We start from the raw sequence: 17,189 nt of genomic DNA, 5'->3' as shown, positions 1-17,189 counted from the left end.
TTAATGCAAAAGCAAAAACAGAATGTGGCCCAGATGCCACCCGAGAGCTATTCTCCATCTGCTGGCCTGGAGCCACTCGTCCCACCTCCTGCAGAGTAACGCCCGCCTTCCTCGTCTGCGGGCAGCTGGGACTAGCCGCTTACCTGCTCTCATCCTTCAGTCACGGTTTTTCTTTTACCAACAACCATTCCAGGTTTATGTAAGAGAACTAAACTGAGGACAGAGTGAAATATTTCATTTCAGCATTTCACGCGTGCTCACGAGAGTCCCTTCTTCAAGTCTGGGCACTGCTCCAGGAAGGCACCCTCACCGTGAAGTTATTTGGACCGAATGGGGTTCAATCCCATTCCAAAGATGTCCCAACATTTTAAAGTAGGTATCATATCGTCTTGCTAGGTTTTCTTCAATCGCGACTGAGATCTTTGCTCCTGATAAAACTTTCCACCCTGCACTGTCATCCCATGCATGTGTGGCTGCCTCAACCCAGCAAGATGATTTGGGCCCCGTGTGTCTACCCTGTTGGGCTGTCGGTTCAGAGAAGCACAACAGGCTCCTGAGCACACAGCTGCTGGGCGCCAGGGCACCCCCGCCTGGGTCTCTAACTGGTAGAACAGGGATCAAAGAAAGTCTGTCCAAGATAATTCTGGAGGAAATGCGAAATGACAGGACGTACTTGTAAACGACAGACTCCAAGTCAGTGTTAGTTCTCATGTAAAACCTGAAATCATCGGAAAGCACTTAGTAGTTCACTGTAACTAAAATAAAAGTTGTAAACAGGATCTGCTAAGACAATGACAGCCCCTGCCTGAGTGCTCTCAGCCCTGGTGGGAAAGCAGGCCCCATCTGCACACGGCGGGCCAGCAATGCCACCTGTGGAGGAAACAGACGTCTCAACTCCCAGTTCCAAAGCTAAGCAGAGGTGGGAACCCAGAGCAAGGAGCCGAGGTGCGACAGCAGCTTTCACCCAACAGCGAGCACGAGACTCTCAGGGTCGCACAGAGTGCGGCAGACGAGAGGTCAAGTGCAAACCCACTGTCAGCAAGGAGCTAGAGCAGGGCCGCCCGCGGGCCCCACAGCTGTGTCTCCATCACCCGGAGGGTCTGTGAGGGAGTCCACTGCCTGAGGGCCTGGTGTTGCTGTGGGAGGGGACACAGGTTCAGAACCGAACTGACGGTACCTGACAGACACCAGCCCTCACGCCACAGCCAATGTGGCCCTGGCGGGTGCCCACGAACACCCAGCAGAAGCAGGCGTCAGCCTTCAACCCAGACCTGGAAGCAATCCCACAGACAAGCTTCAAGGAGAACTGGCTCACACGAAAATAACTACTATAACTATAAACACAGTTCCTGGGACAACAACAGCAAAGACATAAAATCCTTAACATAAATGTAACTAATAAGAAGAAATTGAATATAAAAAGCAAAAACAAAACAAAAAATATAAGGAGAAACAGATAAATGCCTAAGCAGAACGGGAGACTTTACCATTTCTCTGTCAGTGACTGACACAGAAGGGGACACAAAAGTGACCGAGTAATAACCAGACGACCTGACATGGGCACCCAGCACCATAAAGCAGGTCTCAACACCTCTCACTGTTTACAGAATCGCTGAGGGACTGGGTCTGGCTACTGCGTGTTTGGCCCAGGGGAGGCTGCAGTCAGGGAGGACAGCACTGCCGCCCCCAACCTGGAGAGGTTCAGGTGCATACAGGCGTGGGCCGAGGAACCTGAGGGGTCACGCAGCTTCGGGGACCAGTCCAAAGCCAGTCAGGACTGAGAACCTGTGGCGGAGCTAGCCATCGGCCGCAGCTGTGAACCTGGGGTCATCGGCCCAGAGACAGACCGAGGCCTCGAGACCGGAGGAGACAAAAACCACCATAAAAAGGACAGAAACTTCTAGCAAAGTAGGTGAAGAAGGGAAATTTCTTACTCTACTGGAGGATGATTTCAAAAATCAGACCTTGCAAAACGATCACATTAACAGCGATACCGCTGAGCTCCGGTATGTGCCACCCACCAGAGTGGCTGTGGGCCTTGCCAGCACAGCAAAGCAGGAAGAAACGGGCAGGGGAGGAAGAAGACACTGCCACCACTCGGCATGGGCCACCTGCCCGGGGACAAAGGAAGCGCCAGAGGCCACAGGAACAGGACGAACTGTCCGAGGAACAGGGCTCAGGCAGCCGGATTCAAAAGTCAAGGTACAAAAACAAATGCACGACAGAACACAGAAACTCAGAAACACACCATTACAGAAGCATCAGAAAACACTAATTATTTAGGAACAAATCCAATCCAAGTGGTAAGACTTTCCTGGAAAAAATTCAGAAAACCTAGTTAAAGGGCACTGAAGGGGCCAGACAGCAGAAGACCCATCGCGTGGGTGAGTCTGCAGTCAAGGTGGCAAAGACATCGCTTCTCCCCAAACTCCTCCAGAGTCAAGGCGGCTCCGCGCTCTGGTAAGCAGCACACGCACGGCCCCAGCGAGCGTGCATGAACGCAATCCTGTAAGGGTCCCAACAGTTCTGCTTGTGCCGTGCAAACTTAACACGCTGACTCAAAACTAACAGGGAAGTGAGGAGAGCCACAGATAGCAGGATGGTCCCGACAGGGGGCAGGGTCTGCCCCCCAGGGGCCGAGGCTCACTGCGTGGCCAGAGGGATGGACACACAGAGACCATGGTGCTGAAGGGAGCTCCACTCACAACCACGCACGATTTACACCAGTGTCACGCTATGGCTCAGAAGGAAAGTGGTGCTGAAAACAAAAGGGTATTGTAGTGGGAAAATTAAACTGAATTCCTAGTTTTCTATTGTCTGGAAAAGCCCATTCCAGGAAGGTCAGAAAAGTCATCTTTTTAGAAGATGATACAGGAAAGTAACATCATGACCTCTGGGAAGAATTTCTTAAGACACAAAAGGCACTATTCAGAAACAAAGACTGATAAACTCCAACACGTTAAAACTAAGAACTTCTTTTTCTGCAAAGACACCACAGGGTTAAGCGCGAAGATAAGCCACAAACTGGGAGCAGGATGGAGACCTGAAGGCTAAAAGCAGAAGGTGAGCAGCGCTGGGACGACACCGAGCCGGCACTCGGCAGAAGGGGAGCCCTCACTGTCAACAGATTCACGAAGGGTAGAACCGCAGGAGTCAGCAGGAGACGCAGGAGCAGGGCGAGGCTGACCGGGGGCTCTCGGGGCTGGGACCAGTGCAGAAGCCTGACAGACCGGCACACACCCACAGCGCTGCTCCCCCACCCCAGGCAGCCACGTGCGGCGCCCACGCACACGAAGCAGTCACGCTGCTACTGAGAGGCCGGTCCTCTGCTGCTCCCTCCAGCCTCTGTAAGCAGCCGCACGCCAGGAACAAAGCCAGGAGCAGCCCCCTCGGCCGTCAGCAGCACAGCAACGGGGTGTGTTGACTCACTCACTCCAGGAGGAGCCCCTAGACGTGAAGGACAACCCCTGCAGCGTGACCTCCGCACGGCCCCCAAGCCACACTCCACGACCCCAGCGGTGGCAAAGCCAGCGAGGAGTGTCAGGGGGCCAGCCACCTCTGAGGAGCACAGGAGGGCCCATGATGCTCCCCTAGTGGGGTGCTGGTTTCACCGGTGTCTGTCTGTCTTTATTCTAGGGACCCTGTATGTTGACCACTCAGCTTCCTGGGCACCTGTTGTCCTGCAATCCACCTTGTGGTCACTCATGCTCACCTGGATCTGGGTCTGCACCTGCTGGGTCCCAGCCAGCTTCTGGGCCTGGGAGATGGGTGTGGTAAGGAACTGGGTTTTAAGGGCTGGCTGGGTGGCATAGGTGACCTTCTGTGGTTGGCCCTGAGCAGCAATCTGCTGTGCGGTGATCTGGAGGAAGAGAGACCGCCCCAGGTTAGAGCCAGGCGAGGCCGTGCCCTCTTCTCAGAGCGTCAGGGCCTCCCCACAGGCCCCCACTGCCCCAACAGCCCCAGCACGACCACCCCAGGCCCCCAGCGCTGCCTGCCTTCCGCCTAGTCCTGCAGCTGCCCGGCTGGCGTGCCCAGCCTCCTCGGTCCGGAAGTCCACTCAGAGGCCAGGCGGGGGTTCCTCTCTACATCCTCTGCCTGCTCATCACACGAGTGAACGTGACGACACAGAATACACGCACGTACCTTCCTGAATCTAGTCTGAAGGTCTGGGCACACGCTCTAAAATGTTTAGCACGACCTTTACACGTTTAATCTAACCTCTGCCAGAAAAATGTGACTCCTACTCAGAAGACCGTGCACGCACAGTCTGAGGCTTACCAGCCACAGCTACACACAACACTTCAGTAACGTCTCAGAACTTTTCTCTCAAATCACGTGAACGTCAGACCCAGGCTACAGCAACCTCTGGCTCAGCGGAAAGCTAAGCCTACTTGATTACCCAGGCCCGACTGCCGGTGTCCCAGTCCTCCTGTCACCAGCGCGTCCAGCAGGGCCTGATGTGCAAGGTGCCCTGCGGCCCACGCCTGTGCAGTCGAGCCCAGGGGTGGCTGGGGAGGACTGGGGAGGCGACTGACTGAGTGGTGTTCCTCCCAGAACCATCCGTCAGCAGGGAGAAGGCAGCACCCAGAGGCAGGTGTGCCGACTCTCTTCCATCAGAGCAGACACACCTCTCCCAGCCCACGGCTCTCCCCGGAAGGCAGGAGAAGGGTGTCTGCAGGGCACACATCCGACAGGGTGGGCTGCTGCTGGGACAGCTCTTTCCCGGGGCTGTCCCACGCTGCTCCACCACCTTCTTTGCCGGCAGAGCCCCTCCCTGCTGCCGTGCCCTCCTGGCGTGTCATCTCATCCAAGGCTGCGGAGGACTGCTCAACTTCTCTGTTCTGCTGTCCCCGCAAACCACAATGGCGCCAGGGACAGGCAGTATCTCAGCCCCCACCAGATTGGCGCTTGGCTCCCGCCAGCGGGAGCAGCGACACTCCAGGAAGAGCCAACCCGCGGAGGAACAGGACACGTACAGGGCCTGGCACCCGACCATCAGCTCCACGACTCCAGGCAAGTCGCTTCCCTTCTCTGAGCTTCAGTTTCCTCAATGTAATGCAGCCCTGCTCCGAAGAGTAGCACGAGGTGCCCGCAGAGCTGTCAGCGCACACGGGGAGCGCCAGCCGCTCCACCCTCAGCCTGTGTGTCTTCGATCCAGTTCAGAAAGCAGCAGCGACAGCACATGGTGCGAGCACTGGCACACCACTGTCTGTACGTTGGGCTGCGTGCGGCCAGGAAGCATACAGAGCAGAGGTTTGGACACGGAGCGCCTCACGCTCTGCGCCTGTAGGTCAGGGCCCTACCTGCATAGGGCACGGCCTGAACACGCTGGCTGAGGGACGGCTCAGCCCGAGCACCTGCACCAGCTCAGAGTTAACTCTCGAACGTCCGAGTCCGTGAGATGCGGACAGGACTCCTTCTCATGAGGCCCCTCTTCCCCGCAAGCACACACAGGGGCAAGGACGCAGTCCCCACCTGGGTCCCGGCCAGGTCCTATCCGTTTTGCACGCTGGAGCGCACTACACCTGCACCCCTGGAACCCCTGGCCCCTTGCCAGCCATGCGATTCCGCAGCAGGCTTCACGGTTTCCCATGGGCTCCTGCCACCACCTTCTCCCTGCAGGGCCTCATCACGGCTCCCATCCCAAGACCTCTGTGCAGCCCAAGTGCATGAGCACAGGGTCCTCTGTGTGTGGCTGCCAGGCAGTGAGGCAAGGCCTGTGCGGGGCCCTCCTGCCGTCCGTGCCTCGCAGCAGGACCCGGCTCAGTGTGAAGACAGGACGGCAGGAGAACCATGCGCGGGAAGCCGGTACCTTCTGCTGGACGGCGGCCGGGCCCGGGGCAGCCTGCGGCTGGATGGCTTTCTGCTGTTGCACGGCTTGCTGTTTGAGCTTCAGCAGCTGCTGGACGTGCACGGGCTGGGCCACGACGGTCTGTCCTGTGAACAGTGACCAAGCCTTCAGTGGGGACAAGGGTCCCACGACCTCTCTGAAGCTCTCTCCCTCTCCCTGAGCTACTGACCACGTTCCGTACAGAGAACTGCCTGCATCCTGCAGCTGTACTTGAAGTGTTTGTGGACCCGCAAGGACATTCAAACAAAGGTGCGGGAAGTTCCAAATGGTACGGTTAGATCAAGGGCTGAAACCCGTACGTGGGTACCTCTGAGAGGCACTCTGGCCACACGGTGCCCCGACACACTCGAAATGGGTGTCCGGCACAGAAGCCAGCAGGGGGGGTGGCCACTTCTCTGGGAAAAGACCCGTCAGCCCCGCTCAAGGCTCTCGGAGGGGCAAGTGGGGGGGGGGCTGCACATGGGGTACCTGCGGCTTTCTGCGGCTGCCCGATGGCCACGCTGATCCCGGCAACGTTCATGGGCAGGGTCGTCACGCCTGGTGAGGAGACCACGGCCGCGGGCACGGACACCACTGGAGGCTTCGCCAGCGCCACCTGAGCGGGCTGGGGCGCCTGAGCCTGCATCTGCCCTTGCGCCTGCAGCTGCGAAGGGGGAACCCGGGTCTAAACAGTGAAAATAATGGGAGAGTCCAGAGATATTCGGGATACCATGTGTCTTTGCAAACCTTTCCCCACAAGAGGTCATGTGGTGAGAAAGTGACAGACCCACAAAGGTGAGGAGTGGCTGTCAACTGAAGGAACACATTTCACTGAGGGCTGCTCTGTGCTTCCAAACCCACCACCAACCAATGCAGGGAAGGGGGTCAGCAAGACCCATAGCTGCTCGCGCACTCTCACGTTCAGACCCCGCCACGTGGCACTGGTGTCTGCTGCTCCTCCTTCCGGCTCTTGAACCTTGGAGGAGCCCCATCCTGCCGCGTCTCCTACAGATTCTGTCTCCCACTCCTCTGGCCACGACCGAAGGTCGGCCCACCACCCCACCCCACCCCCACTCCCTCCCGCAGAGCCAGCCTGCGGACACGCCTCCTGCTACTCTCCACACTGCCCCCAAGTTACATCTTCAGAACGGAAAACAGATCCGTCTTACCTGTACAAGCACTCAGACTACCTGAGAAAACATAAACAAGGAAAAAGCACCCCTAAGCCCTAACACTACGCATATCTGAACGTGAAAGCCGGTACTCAGCCCACCAGACGCTGCTCTTACCTGCGTGGCCTGCAGTGGAAGTGTGCAAAATGGGACGACTTACAAACACTGTGTAGTCTGTTTCTCTGCCTTTTACAACAATCCTTTTCCAAAGTCGCGTACCACCCCAACATGGGGACGATCGCCACTGTTCGGTAAACTCCCTAGTTAAGGGGGGACCCGTCTCCTCTAACGCAACTCCAACAGCAGGACTGTGCGTCTGTTACGCTGTACTACTTTCCGCGAGAACAGAAACAGGACCGCTAAGTAAACCGGTGAGCACACTGTGTAGCTCAGTGTCGAGAAGCCCTCCCAGAGCAGAAGCCGACCCATCTGGCCAGTCCCGCGTGAGGAGCGTGCCTTCCCCATGCCGTAGCTGGCATGTGGGCTCACCGCCCTTGTCTCTTGAATTTGCATTTGTTGTGAACACAGGCGAGACCACACTTGCTTTCCCAGTTTTAATCCACGTCTACCCCGCTTCTTGCAGATGTAAAGTCGGGGCGCGGGAAGCGGAGCCCGAGCACCCAGTTTGAGTGGCAGGTGACGAGCTATCGGACTTGGACAACTTACCCACTGAAGTGGAGGGCCTCAGTTCCCGCCACCCACACAGTGGGGTTCACGGTAAAACAGCCACTCCGGCCTTGGCCACGCTCTGTGGGCACTGACCCCACGACAGGTACAGAGCCCAGGGCAATGCCTGGCCCGGACGAGGGTCCCTCGTGCCAGGAGGTGGGCTCCCCCAGCAGGGCAGTGGCTCGTCTGATGGGACAGCGTCTGTCCCACAGGACATGCAACGGATGCTTGTTGAACTTCACTGACCTTCCCAGACACTGTTTTCACTGTGACATCCTGCCCGTCTTCAGAAACCTCCAGAGTCTCTCTGTGCTGATAGAGCACAAACACCAGAGTCTGGTGTCCTGGCCTCGCCCACCTCCCCACATGGGTCTCACTGCCCATAACCTCTGCTCCAACTGCACGGCCTCATCTCCAACAAAAACCTCGCCCTCCCTGCGCAGCCCAGCACACCCCCGGGCTCCTCCAGCTGCCCAGCCTGCCATGAGCTCTGTGATGCTCAAGGCCTGGGAAGCAGGGCGACCTGAGTGCCTCCACGGGTCATACTTCATCCTCTCCGAGGACAACTTAAGCTCTTGGGGGAGAGCGCACGTCTTCTACTTTACTTGTAGGTCCGCCAGACACCTGACATGTCCTCAGCAAGCAGTAACAGTTCAATTAAATGTTAAAAGACACAGCTTTGGAAAAACAAATGTATCAACGGCAACTTACGAGCCGGGCCACCTGGAGGTTGGCCACGGTGGTGCCCGTGAGCAGGGCTCCGGGCCGCGGGGCTGTGACCGTGGCCAGCTGGGGGCTCTGCTGCGGCGTGGGTTGCGGGGCCTGCACTTGCACTTGTGGAGCGGGCTGTGGGGGCCCTGGCGGGGCCTGCGGTGGGGGGGCCTGCTGGGGCAGCTGCAGTTTCTGCTTCTGCATTTTGATCAGATGTTCCTAAAACCCAGATAAAGGAGCTTTTCATCAATATTAACTGCATTCCATTGTTTACAAATCTCGGTTTTAAGTTACTGTTGTACGATCCATTAAACACCAAGGTAGACAGTGACTGGGACACAACATGCAAACCACCCCCAGGGGCTCTCTGACTTAACCAGAAACGGTGATTCTGGCAGATGAGCGAATTCCTAGCAAAATTTCTTGGTTTTTCTCACTTGCAAATACATCAACTTAAACCTGTAGTACTATAAAATTTTTAGAAAGTCTTAAAATCATGGTCCTTCTGGAATTTTAAGAATTTATTATGTGTATCACCTCTCAACTTTTTATTCCAATTGTTTCCAAATGAATAAATTGATAAATCCCATGTCTTTAAAAGAAGTGAAAACATCAAAATGTCAAAATAGCCCAAAAATATTTTAAGGAATCAATTTTCTTTTCAGAAAACTTCTAGCATGTAGTTCGTAACGATCTGAAACCGACAACGACTCTAAAATCGAGTCAGGACAGGGTAGAGTGGAGATTCCAGACACCGGCAAACGAGCAGGTAAGCAGGGCTCTGGCAGCCGAAGGAGGGAGCGCAGGGGCACAGGCTGGCCCTGTGTCCTGGGGAGAAGCAGGAGGGGGAGAAGGAAAGGCCATGGGGGGTGGGGGTGGCTGGCCCCAGTAACCTTCTAATCTAGCACCATCCCCCAGGTTTCCGCAGTGACGGGCGTGTTCTAGATCTGGGCTGTCCAATATGCTAGCCACAGCCACGCGCACCCACTGTGCCCTTGAAACATGGCTGGAGCGATTGAGGAGCTGAACGGTTTAGCTGGTTGCGTTTCCTCTCTCTGGGGCGTGTCCTGGGGCCGCACCAGTGAAGCCGCAGCTCAGGACCTGCGCGTGCTCCACGGCCCTCCAGCGTGCCTGCCTGTCCCGTCCGAAACCGAGAAGGGGCAGGCCCGAGGTCAGGTACTTACTGTGACAGGCCAGCAACTAGCTGCAGTCCTACAATACTGTCTCGTCTCTATTACATGTTTCTCCACTCGCTTTCCATGCCAAGCAAGAACACTGCTCCGTTTTGGCAGGAATACAGTACTTCCTTTCAAAAGGAGTGCATTTACGTGCACAGCTGCACAGCCGGTGCACAGGGCGACAAAAATCAGGGTTATCAGTACTCAGCACTGCGAAGGAAGTGCGCAGGAAGAAACCAAGTATTCAGCACCTAGTCTCTGAGACTGTCAGCGAAACTTCCCACTGGTTTTGCCTCCGGCTGGGAACGGGCCCAAGCGGCCTTCTACTTCTCCGGAACCTGGGCACAGGGCACGAGACAGCAAGCAGGACGTCTCCAGAGCGCCGTCCACAGACCGGCCCCACGGCCATGGACGTGCCACCGTGCGGAAAGCTGTTTTTAGGGGCAGTACAAGCACCTCCCACAAGGACAGCAGCAGACCTGTGCTTCCAACCAAATGACACATGGGGCCTCGTGCAGCGGCTGTGCAATTTCCTACGAGATACTCACCGGGGTCAGCTTGCCGACAGCCTTGATCTGTGCTGGCGACGGGGCCTGGCCCTGGATCTGCGGAACCTGCACCTGGGAGGGCGGGGGCGGCGGTGGCGGCTGCTGCTGCTGCTGCCGGAGCAGCTGGAAGTGTGCAGGCGTGATGGCCTTCCCGGGCAGCTGCACCCCTGTGGCTGGGAGAGGGTGCGCCATCAGGCTGTGTGCGCACATTCCCCACCCCTCCTCCCACGACAGACGCACGAGTGTGTCCTCACAAGGAAACCACACCTGCCTTTACCTTGGGACACCTGAGTCACCAAAGACCGGGTCGGAGTCTGCACTGGAGTCAAGCTGGTAGTGACCACGGCTGAGGCTGTCACGGAGGTAACCGCTCGAACACCCTGGGTCGGTGCCAGGGACACGAGGTCGGACGTGGCCGTGGCCGGTGAGCCGACCGCGCGAGGCTGGGTGTGGACCACCTGGGCAGGAGCAGAGCCTCCGGAGGTCTGCAGGAGGCAACGAGGGAGGTCATCAGGTTACTCCGCGCTATCCTTCAAGGCTTCCACACTCACCAGAGAAGACAAGAGGACACCCATCTCTGAACCTGAGGAAAGGAAGCACTTTCCAGAGTTCGGTGATTCGACAAACTGCATGCCGGAGGGAGTAAGCTTCACCTAGGCCTTGAGCTTCAAAGTGGGTCAGTCACCACAGAAAGAGACCGTTTCATATGGCAGTGCTCCTATTTCCGTTCTGAAACACTGCCCCATCCCTCTGTCCTCACTTGAAAGGTCTGGTCCCCAGGAACACTGTGAGGTTCTGACTGCCCTGCATACCACAGGGTCCTGCTCTCCGCCACTGCCCCTCTCCTGCCTCCACAGGTCTCGTGGCATCTCAGAGCACCCCCGCTGCCCCCTGCGCTCCACACCAACCCTCGGGGCTACAGCTGCCCAGTCCCACCACAAACTGTGGACAGACCCCACCGATTCCACCGATTCCACCTCTGAGACGGCCGGTGAACATGCCACTTGTCCCTGCTGGCCCCTCCATGTGGGCAGCCGGGACATTCTTCCAGACTGTGGGGTTCACCCCAGCCCTTCTGCGTGTCCTTACTCCCACGTTCGGCTACCTCCAGCACTGCACTCTGTGCTTTCTATTCAACCCTCTGACTCCATGTGTCTTCAATCGCCTTTCCCGCCTTTGCTCACAGTATTTTTTTTCTCATCACACTTCTCCCAAAGTTTGGAAGGTACACTCTTTTTATGCTTTTGGTGGCTCATCTAAAAATTATACCATGAAGGGCGCCTGGGTGGCTCAGTCAGTGAAGCATCTGCCTTCAGCTCAGGTCATGGTCCCAGGGTCTTGGGATCGAGCCCCATGTTGGGCTCCCAGCTCAGCAGGGAGCCTGCTTCTCCCCCTGCTCACACACACTCTCTCTCAAGTAATAAATAAAAAAAATTTTTTTAAATTATACCATGAGTACTTGTCAAAGTCTCATCAACAGTCTTAACACTTTTCCTCAACAAGAGTGTCTCAGCACCTTGGCCCTTGGCTGGCTTACATACCACTGACCCCGTGTGGCCCATTCCTGCTCTGTCGGCCCCATAAGGAGTCATGGCTGCTGTGAGGCCAGTCTCCACCTGGACTGTCCACTGTCACTGCCTCTGTGCTCACTTGTCAGACCTTCTGCCTCAAGCGTGTCCTTTCCTATGGACCTGGCTGCCGCTAGCCCACCCCATGTTTGCTCGGTGTTACTGTACCCATGTTCTTCAAGCTATTTTCAAAAGAGGTGGAGCAGGGTTGGCAGCCATTTCCTTTCTTTGGAGCACAGATCTTGTTCCAGAGGATCCTGGCTTCACTGGCCCCGAGAAGGAGGCCGCCGAGCCTCTGGCTGCTCTCGGGCCTCCCTACTGTCGGCACCATCCTGGATCGGGCTCAGCGTCATTGCTCGGGTCTGGAAAACTCACGTCTTCCAACGCTGCCTTTGCCCACCCTCCTCCCCATCCGGAACTCTGGGTAGCCACATACTCCATCCTCCCAGTCAGCCTTCCGCACTGCATTCGGGGTAACGTCTCCCGACTTATCTTCCGGTTAGCTCATTCTCTCCTCAACAGTGCATTAACAGACAGTAAGCACATTACCAGGGAGTTTTTCCAATTCTGATCACCATAGTTTTAATTTCCAGAAGTTCTTTGCAGTTGACCGTTGAGCAGTGTGGGGGTTACAGGCGCCAAACCTCCTGCACAGATGGAAATCCAGGTACAAGTTTTTTGACCTCCCCAAAAACTTAACTGCTTAACAGCTGTTGGCCGGGGGCCTTACTGACAACACAGTCAATAAACACATACTCCGTATGTTATGTGTGTTATACACTGCATTCTTACAATAAATTAGACAAAGTTAGACCAAAAAAAATGTGAAGAAAACCATAAGGAGGGCACCTGGCACTCAATCAGAAGAGTGTGTGGCTCCTGGTCTTGGGGTCGTGAGTTCAAGCCCTGCATTGGGCTCACACTGGCGTGGAACCTTCTTAAAAATAAACAAAATTAGAAAGCATAGCTGCTTTATGACCTACGCCCATGAACTCTGCTACCTCAAGTGGAGGCAGGTAGGTGCCCACTGCCTGTTGTTCCCGCTGGTGTCTCTTTCCTCCTGTGTCTGGTTGTTTTCTACCGTGTTACGCTCACTAGGCTGGAAAATCAGGTGCAGAGGTTCTGAGGAGCCCAGGTCGAAGGCGCGCTCGCTCCCCCAGAGCACCTGCACCTGCTTCTGGCCACCCACCCGGGGACCCTGCCCACTCGAGGCCGCGCCTGCTCTCGCTGCAAACTGACAGAAGGCCGATGTGTGGCCACAGCTTTGCAGACGGAGTGAGTCCCCGTCCGGCCCCGCCGCTCAGCGCCAGGGTGGAGGGCAGGCGGGTTTTCCTTCTGCTTCCGCCCTGCCCCAAGGGCTCGGCCATGGGGCTCCCAGCTCGAGGAGTCAGCACCTCCGCTCGGTCCCTCTGGGCAGGTGGGTGAGCCTCAGGCTTGCGCCGCAGTCTCCCGCCAGATGAGGTAAACCGTGGTCCACGGCAGACCCCGTGCCTCACTGCACCGTTCTTCTCTCCGGGTTTCTTCCCTTAGATTTTGCCCCAGTCATTATGTATTCCTTTGTCAGCTCCTTAAAACTTTTTAAAAAAGATTTTAAAATTTTCTTATCTAATAATTTTAGTTTGTTTCATTCGGAGATTGGTATAAATACCTCACCTCACCTTATTATCAGAAAGAAAAACCCGTTCTCGGACTTCCAAAATGATTTTCACTCTGCACTTTTCTGCTCAAATCTGCTCTACTACACACACAACGTCACATCTCCGCTCAGAGACTATCAAGGGCTCCCAGTTGCCTAGTGAACGAAATCTATACTCTTTAGCCGGTACCCAAACCCTACGACCAGCTAGCCTCGGCATCTCTCACTGCCAAGCACACACAGCCCCTCAGGGCCTCCTGGCGGGTGCAGGAACCATCGCTCCTCTGTTAATGCGTTTGTTTGTGCCCCTCTAAACAGACCTACTCACTGTGCCTTGTACACCCCACACACCATCCCAGCGCCGAAGAGCCAGGTGTGTGGATGACGTCGTCCTGTCCTTTGGAAGCCCAGAAAGCCCACCCTGGGGGCGCCTGGGTGGCACAGCGGTTAAGCGTCTGCCTTCGGCTCAGGGCGTGATCCCGGCGTTATGGGATCGAGCCCCACATCAGGCTCCTCCGCTATGAGCCTGCTTCTTCCTCTCCCACTCCCCCTGCTTGTGTTCCCTCTCTCGCTGGCTGTCTCTATCCTGTCGAATAAATAAATAAAATATTTATTTTTTATTTTATTTAATCTTAAGAAAAAAAAAAAAAGAAAGAGAGCCCACCCTGTCAGCTGTACCTCTTCCCCAGTACAGCCCCAGGACGAGAAGAGCCCTAGGAAAGCAGGCCATGTGTCTGACTCCAGTTTCTATTTCCACATCCCCAGCAAGAGCATCTTGTCTGTAAGACCTACTCAAAAAATACATCATGGGAGGAGTTAAGATGGCGGAGGAGTAGGAGACTCCTTTTTCAGCCGGTCCCCCGAGTCGAGCAGGATAGGTACCAGACCAGCCTAAACAACCACGGAACCAGCCTGAGACACAGGAAGATACGTCTGGATCTCTACAAATGAACATCTCCAGCGCTGAGTATTGAGGTACGAAGCGGGGAGCCATGAAACCGGGCACAGATATCGGAAGATAAACAGAAGGGGGAGGGAGCCGCCGCGTTCGGGTGCCGGGAAGCGGTAGCCACTTGCACGGGAGAGCGGGCGGGGCTCGCGGACGGCACCCGCAAAACAGCAGACTGAGACCGTGAGCCAGGTGCGCGCGCCACCAGGCATCTCGCGGAACACCGGAATCCCGGTGCGCTCACGGGATCCAGACTGAGACCGGGAGCTTCCGGAGCGCGCGGGGCGGCTGGCGGCGTTAGAAACACAAAGGACAGAGACGCGCCAGCCCTGGAAGTGAGGGCTGGGACGCCGGGTGTGGAGCGCACATCCCGGGACGCTAGGGTTGAGCAGCACCAACAGTAACAGAGTTAAAGTGGCCAGAACATTAGTAGAGAATGGGCCGCAATCCCTCTGTTCTGAGACAGAGGCTGAAATTTGGCCGCTGCTGCTCTGACCCTCAGAAGAGGCACAGCAATCCGCCAGGGAAAGCCGCCAGAGAACAAAAGCCTGGAAATACCGGCTCAGAGAGTGCCCATCCCCATCCCCCCTCGCAGGGGACACGGAGACTCTACCCAAACAGGGTTGCCTGAGTATCGGTGCGGCAGGCCCCTCCCCCAGAAGGCAGGCTGAAAAATCAAGAAGCCCACAACCCGGGTGCCTGGGTGGCGCAGTCATTGAGCTCCTGTCTTCGGCTTAGGGCGTGATCCCGGCGTTCCGGAAAGGAGTCCCTCATCAGGCTCCTCCGCTGGGAGCCTGCTTCTTCCTCTCCCACTCCCCTGCTTCTGTTCCCTCTCTTGCTGGTTGGCTGCCACATAAATAAATAAATAAAATCTTTAAAGAAGAAGCCCACATCCCTAAGATCCCTATAAAACAAGGGGCACGGCCTGGGACCCAGTCAATAATTTGGGCTCTGGACAACCCCGCAACCTCTCCTCATCAGAATGACAAGAAGGAGAAGCCCCCCCCAGCAAAGAAAAGACAGTGAGTCTGTGGCCTCTGCCACAGAAATAATGGATATGGATGTAACCAAAGTATCAGAAATGGAATTCAGAGTAACGATGGTCAAAATGATGAGTAGAATTGAAAAAACTATTAAGGGAAAGGTTACTGAGAATATAGAATCCCTAAGGACAGAAATGAGAGCGAATCTGACAGAAATTAAAAATTCTATGAGCCAAATGCAGGCAAAACTAGAGGCTCTGACGGCCAGGGTCACAGAAGCAGAGGAACGGGTTAGTGAATTGGAGGACGGGTTAGTAGAGGAAAAAATGAAAATAGAAGCTGGTCTTAAAAAAATCCATGCCCACGAATGTAGGTTACGGGAGATTACTGACTCAATGAAACAATCCAATGTCAGAATCATCGGCATCCCCGAGGGGGTGGAGAAAAACAGAGGTCTAGAAGAGATATTTGAACAAATTGTAGCTGAAAACTTCCCTAATCTAGCGAGGGAAACAAACATTCGTGTCCAAGAGGCAGAGAGGACCCCTCCCAAGCTCAACCACGACAAACCTACGCCACGTCACGTCATAGTGCATTTCGCAAATTTTAGATCCAAGGATACAGTATTGAAAGCAGCCAGGGCAAAGAAATTTCTCACGTACCAAGGCAAAGGCATCAGAATTACGTCAGACCTGTCTACACAGACCTGGAATGAGAGAAAGGGTTGGGGGAGCATATTTAAAGCTCTTTCAGAGAAAAACATGCAGCCAAGGATCCTTTATCCAGCAAGGCTGTCATTCAGAATTGATGGAGAAATAAAGACATTTCAGAATCGCCAGTCACTAACCAAGTTCGTAACCACGAAACCAGCCCTACAAGAGATATTACGGGGGGTTCTATAAAAGTAAAAAGGCCCCAAGAGTGATACAGAACAGAAAGTCACAGCCAATACAAAGACTTTACTGGCAACACGGCATCATTAAAATCATATCTCTCAGTACTCAGTCTTAATGTCAATGGCTTAAATGCTCCCATAAACGCCACAGGGTTGCAGATTGGATAAAAAGAAATGACCCATCCATTTGCTGTCTACAAGAGACTCATTTCGAACCCAAAGATGCATTCAGACTGAGAGTAAGGGGATGGAGTACCATCTTTCACGCAAATGGACCTCAAAAGAAAGCTGGGGTAGCAATTCTCATATCAGATAGATTGGATTTCAAACTAAAGACTATAGTTAGAGACGCAGAAGGGCACTATATTATTCTTAAAGGATGTATCCAACAAGTGGATATGACAATTATAAATATATATGCCCCCAACAGGGGAGCAGCAAGATACACAAGCCAACTCTAAACCAGAATAAAGAGACATACAGATAAAAATACATTAATAGTAGGGGACCTCAACACCCCACTATCAGAAATAGACAGAACACCCTGGCAAAAACTAAGCAAAGAATCAAAGGCTTTGAATGCCATACTCGACGAGTTGGACCTCATAGATACATATAGAACACTACACCCCAGAACCAAAGAATACTCATTCTATTCTAATGCCCATGGAACATTCTCAAGAATAGACCATGCTCTGGGACACAAAACAGGTCTCAACCGATACCAAAAGACTGAAATTATCCCCTGCATATTCTCAGACCACAACGCTCTGTAATTGGAACTCAATTACAAGGAAAAATTTGGAAGAAACTCAAACACTTGGAGACTAAGAAGCATCCTGCTCAGGAATGACTCAATAAACCAGGAAATCAAAAATCAATTTAAAGAATTTATGGAGACCAACGAGAATGAAAACACAATGGTCCAAAACCTATGGGATACTGCAAAGGCAGTCCTAAGGGGGAAATACATAGCCATCCAAGCCTCACTCAAAAGAACAGAAAAATCTAAAATGCAGTTTTTATAATCTTACCTCAAGAAGCTGGAAC

At 54.6% G+C, this 17,189-nt stretch overlaps 1 protein-coding gene across 1 annotated transcript in view; it reads right to left on the bottom strand.

The window, feature by feature from the left end:
* Positions 1-17,189, bottom strand: part of EP400 (E1A binding protein p400) — a 104,432-nt gene that overhangs the window by 3,731 nt on the left and 83,512 nt on the right. Inside the window, exons 49-54 of the mRNA XM_057305904.1 lie at positions 10,386-10,593; positions 10,109-10,281; positions 8,383-8,601; positions 6,320-6,515; positions 5,813-5,937; positions 3,713-3,859 (exon numbers count right to left, since the gene is read on the bottom strand). Of these exons, the coding sequence (XP_057161887.1) occupies positions 3,713-3,859; positions 5,813-5,937; positions 6,320-6,515; positions 8,383-8,601; positions 10,109-10,281; positions 10,386-10,593 (1,068 nt within the window). The remainder of the gene's footprint in view (positions 1-3,712; positions 3,860-5,812; positions 5,938-6,319; positions 6,516-8,382; positions 8,602-10,108; positions 10,282-10,385; positions 10,594-17,189) is intronic.

The sequence above is a fragment of the Ursus arctos genome, unplaced genomic scaffold (genome assembly GCF_023065955.2).
Source record: "Ursus arctos isolate Adak ecotype North America unplaced genomic scaffold, UrsArc2.0 scaffold_34, whole genome shotgun sequence".
Classification (NCBI taxonomy): Eukaryota; Metazoa; Chordata; class Mammalia; order Carnivora; family Ursidae; genus Ursus; species Ursus arctos.
Note: the sequence above shows the minus strand (reverse complement) of the source record. Positions and strands in the feature narration are given on the sequence as shown.